The 5,038-nt window shown below is 51.0% G+C and overlaps 1 protein-coding gene across 1 annotated transcript; it reads right to left on the bottom strand.

The window, feature by feature from the left end:
• Positions 1-386: 386 nt before the first annotated feature.
• Positions 387-3,949, bottom strand: LOC109784617 (B-type cell cycle switch protein ccs52B). Its single transcript, XM_020343213.4, has 9 exons — positions 3,235-3,949; positions 3,019-3,141; positions 2,844-2,948; positions 2,033-2,212; positions 1,656-1,913; positions 1,459-1,560; positions 1,068-1,130; positions 912-980; positions 387-765 (listed from the first exon to the last, which is right to left on the bottom strand). Exons 1-9 carry the CDS (start codon positions 3,730-3,732, stop codon positions 712-714), a joined length of 1,452 nt encoding a protein of 483 aa, XP_020198802.1. The 5' UTR covers positions 3,733-3,949; the 3' UTR covers positions 387-711.
• Positions 3,950-5,038: the final 1,089 nt, after the last annotated feature.

Genomic DNA, 5,038 nt, shown 5'->3' on the forward strand with positions numbered 1-5,038 from the left:
AAGAAAACAAGCAAAGGGACTCAGTAAGACTACTTGCTACTGGCTGGCTGGCTTGCAATCAACAAGAATGGGCTATCATGTGGTCACATTTGGGTGGGTAATTTTTCCCTGAAAGTCTATCTTGATCACAGTGGGAGAGCCTAGAGCTTGGATGATGTGGTTGAATTCTTGTATCTGAGTTACCTCCTGTGTTATGTCCTACATAGGCCTACAGCTACAGAGTCTATGAACTTAATGTACACCCTGAGGCAGAGATACAGATGGTGCAGCATGAGCCTGCTCAGAATGTAGAACCTAAATCCAAAGCAGAGGAGACCAGTTGCCAATGAAAGAAGAACAAGGCAGAGTGCTAAGGCACAAACAGTTGCTGCAACAAGAACAAGACATGGCCTCACAAGTTTGAGCTATATATCATCTTCAGGTCTGAGTACAAACACAAGCACAATCACAACATTGTCTGATTTAAAAGTACATGGAGGCCCTGGTTGGTCTCCATTTCTCTCTAACATTTTCTGTCGAACAAGACTTACATTTGCAGAGTTTATGAGTTTCTACTACAACGAATGAGTTAAGTTAATGGGCAACGGATAATGGATCAAATCAGGCCACACGAAATGTACAGAATCACTCAAGAACTGCACAGGCAACGAAAATATGTTTGGCAGTCACATATACATCTTCTTCTGCTTTGGTCGGTCCCTCTGCAACTTCTCACCGGATGTGGCTTCTCGAAAAAGAAAAGAGCCCAGCATCACGAGCGGGAGCCTGAATGAGTGTAAGCAAAGTGGTGGCACAAGTTAGAAGTAGTCAAAGGTTCATGTTCTAAAGAAACAAAATGGGCACACATTGGGGTGCGTGTTCGAGAAAGAAAAAATCCATTGAAATGATTCCAGCTCTTCAAGGAAGCCTACCTGCGCTTTCATTGAAGGGAAAATGTTCCAGAACCTAAGAGTTTCGTCGCCAGCTCCTGTTACTATTGTCTGTACAAAATGGAAGGACGTGTTACATAACCATATTCGCAATGTTCCTAGGCAGGGCAATATTTGATTCTGAATAATGGGATTTACCTGTCCATCGGGGGACGTTGCGAGGTAAAGCACACGCAGCGTGTGTCCGGTAAGAGTCGCAACCTGTCCAAAGTTCTATGGTCAGTAACTGAGGGTGTCATTCCAGTAGTGCACTGATGTACACTTCTCCCCACGAACATTTGCACAGTATCAAAAGTTAGCTCAGCATGCAGTGATACAGATATTAAAAGTTTGAAGCATTCAGTGACTAAAGCACCTGTTACAGAGCCGACAGGTTAAATAAGGAGTTGTCAAGAAGCAAGCTAAGAGAACGCCCAGTTAACTTGCAGAATGAATTATTATTTGCAGTGCTTTTTTCCAGCTATATATCCATGAACCAGTTTAAAATTATCTTAATACTGAACGTTCCACCAAATACATATAAGCTTACCTTTGACATAGATGGATACTTCCACACCATTATTTGGTTCTGGGAGTACCCATGGGTACTCACAAGCTCATTGACATTCTTGCACCAGGCAAGGTTACAAACCTGCAACAGAAAGCGGCAATGAGTACAATAGCACACATTTATTTAGAGCAACATACATCAGAGATAGGTCTCGTCCAGAACTATATAGAACTTGCCTGGCTGCCTGTGTCAATTGAGTTGAGCATATTTCCATTAGCAGTGTTCCAGAACTTGATACACCTATCAGCCGTCCCGCCTCCTGATGCCACCAGGCTGTGCTGGTGGGGTGACCATGTTATCGCTTTAACCGCGGCGGTATGTTCTGTCAGTCGCAGCACCGGCTGCTGCGACCGCTGGTTCCATACTAGAAGCTGGTTGTCATTTCCACCAGACGCAAGCTCGCGGTCGTCATGCGACCATTTCAGCCCACAGACCTGGAAAGAAAGATTCATCATCAACTCACATTCAGAAAGAGCTTAAGAAATCCAAGTGTTACACAGGATCGGGATGCTTTGTAATGCGCGATGCAAGTGAGTGGAAGAAGAAGTCTCACCTCTGATCTGTGGCCAGAAAATTTGCTGATGTAGTCAGTGGGGACACGGATGTCATGCTGCAATATGTTCTTGTCCCTGCTGCCGGAGGACAAGATGGTTGAGTTCCATGCTAGCACCCCCGCCCGGGTCTGGTGTCCTCCCATGTTCCTAATCCGCTTACAGCGAGAGCTATCCCAAATCTGCCAGAAAAATACCCACAGTTATACCTCATGTTCTTGCACAAAAGAGTTGATTACAGAGTGTTTGCTGAAACTCTTAAGCTAACTCAAGTGGAAAACAGTTTGAAAGGAAGTGCAGACAGTTATACGCCATGTTCTTGACACGCAAGATTGATTACATCTACTTCAGAGTATTTGCTGAAACTCTTAAGATAACTCAAGTGGAAAACAGTTTGAAAGTACAGGCAGCTATATGCCATATGTTGTTGGCACACAAGATTGACAATATCTACTTCAGAGTTTTGCTGAAACTCTGAAGCTGACTTACTGAAGTGGAAAATAGTTTGAAAGTGCAGACAGAGATGTGACATATGAATCAAATCAGCCTTCCATACTGATCTTAGATGTGTATGTGATACAGTTAAACAAACAAACAACCAGCTCTGTGTTGTGATGTACTAGTAGAAATATACTTTAAGCAAATAAAACAAACAACTTCCCAATTCTCTAATCTTGTGTGATGTGAGATTTTCTTCCAATGTACTACATCGGTGATATCAATTTTGCGAAGTCGTGAACCAAACAGTTGAGTCCTACGATGTATATGGACTACATTGTGAGATTTTCTTGCAATGTGCATCGAAGATTATACCTGGACGTCTCCCAGGCTGGTGCCGACGGCGAGGTAGGAGCCCTCGCGCGTCCAGTGCACGGCGCAGACGCTGTCCCTCGGCCCCAGATCGCACAGCTTGGTGACCTGGATGACGGTGCCATTAGCAATCTGAATTGTTCCATGGATGCAACAAGAAAGAAAGAAAGAAACGCACCTTGCTGCTGGATGCGGACCAGAGGTAGACGCAGGTGCCGAGGCCGACGGCGAGCATGTTCTGGGAGGACCAGTCAACGAGGTTCAGGTAGAAGTCGTCCTGCAGGGACGGCGCGTCCAGCACCTGCACGCCGGCGACGAACACAAACCGGTTAGTAGTAGATCGGAGAATTCGGTGCACGCGAGGTGTTTGTGGAAAGGAGAGGGCGGATCGAACCTTGTGGGGCGTCTTGGGGACCTTGCGGGGCGCCTTCTTGGGGGTGGGGGACCCGGCGCCGCCGGCGCAGTCCAGCTTCTCGGCGAAGGGGGAGGAGGGCGCGGAGGAGCGGTCCGTCTTGAAGCGGAAGAGGTTGTTGGAGCCGGGGGAGTCCTGCCTGTCGCCGCCGGGGGAGGCGTCGCCCCCGAAGAGCTCGGCGCGGAGGAGGCGCGAGTAGGCGCTGCCGTCGTCCCTGGAGCCGGAGCCGGGGGAGGGGCGGTCGGCGAGCGCGAAGTTGTGGAGGCGCGACGAGGTCCGGCAGGGGATGAAGCGGTCGCTGTAGGTGACCTTGGACGGCGACGGCGTCTTGGGGATCTCGAGCAGGCGCGCCACGGAGGAGGAGGACGAGGCCGGGGAGGAGGCGTCCAGGCGGAGCGACCCCGCCATCCCCGCCGGCACGTTCAGCCGCCCCGGCTTGGCCCCCGCCCCCGCGGACGCGCCGGACGCCGCCGCCGCCATGGTGACCGGACCGATCTGCGTCGTAGCCTAGCCTCTCCCGCTCCGCCGCTCGACCCAGCCGCCGACCGAGAAGCCGGCTTTGGGTAGGGTTTGACCGGCGGCGAGGGGTGGGTGGGTGGCGGCGGCGAGATCGGTGGCGATGGCGATGGGGATGGGGATGGGGCTGGGGCTGCAACGGTAACCTGGGGTGGGGTGGAGCGGCACGCGCTGGGCGTATTATACCTGGCCTTTTTCTAATGCGGGCGGCGAGCTGTGTCTGCGCCGGCGAGGCAGAGTAGCCGTTGCCGCTGAGGCCGACACGCGGGGCCCGCCCTACGCTCCCCCCGTGCGGATATGCTCGTCGCGCACAAGCCTCCACCGGATGCAATCTTTACACATCAATTTTGGAGCGATCTTGTGTTCCTTCCAGCACAAGATTTGATCTTGTGGCAATCTTTCCAGATCAAAAGGGCTAGGTTTTGACAAAATCTGTTGCCAAAAGAGCTAGGTTGTTGTGAAATTTGAAAATGGCTTACGAGCCGACGGTGCGCGCGCGTGGGGGATAATGGCACGACGGCCCCTCTCCCGACGCAACCTCCCCCCTCCCGCGCCGCCGTGTGGTCTTGGCGCGCCACCCCCTCTCCCGCCAACCCTTCATCTGCCTCGCGTTGTGTTGTGGGATTTTGGCGTGCCGCCCACGCTTCCGCCTCCCCTCCACCCGCACGGCATAGTGGGATTTTTGGCGCGACGTCAGACTTCCGCCACCCTCTGTCCCCGCATGATCTAACGATATGGGACTCCTTTGTAACGGTACCGAGCGGACATTCCTTACGTTGGTTGTTTGAGTATAGTTTCCAAAAATAACGGTATCGATGCACACGGACTATATTCGTTCTTCACGGAAAACGATAAATTTACTCCCAGACTTCCAGATTTGTCTTTGCCATGCCCGACACAATCGATATGCCCATATTTGTGCAGCAGTTAATGATATCTCTAAGCGGAGACAAAAGTACACTTGCCGGCGGAGCAGAGTAGTCGTTGTCGTTGTCGTTCGCACTGACAAGCAGGGCTCCCGTGTGGATCATCGCACACAGAGACAACGTATGCGCCATGTGTGTTCCTTCCAACACAAGATTCACTGAGATTGCAATCTTTCCACATCAAACAACACAAGATTTGATCCTTTAGTGATCTTTCCATATCAAAAGGCTTTGACAAAACATGCTATTAAAAGAGCTGTGATGAAACTTGAAAATGGCTACAGTGGGACGGTGCACGCGTGGGGGGTTATGGGGCAATAACACCTCTCCGGCCACAACCTTCG

This window comes from Aegilops tauschii, chromosome 3, assembly GCF_002575655.3.
Source record: "Aegilops tauschii subsp. strangulata cultivar AL8/78 chromosome 3, Aet v6.0, whole genome shotgun sequence".
NCBI classification, from domain to species: Eukaryota; Viridiplantae; Streptophyta; class Magnoliopsida; order Poales; family Poaceae; genus Aegilops; species Aegilops tauschii.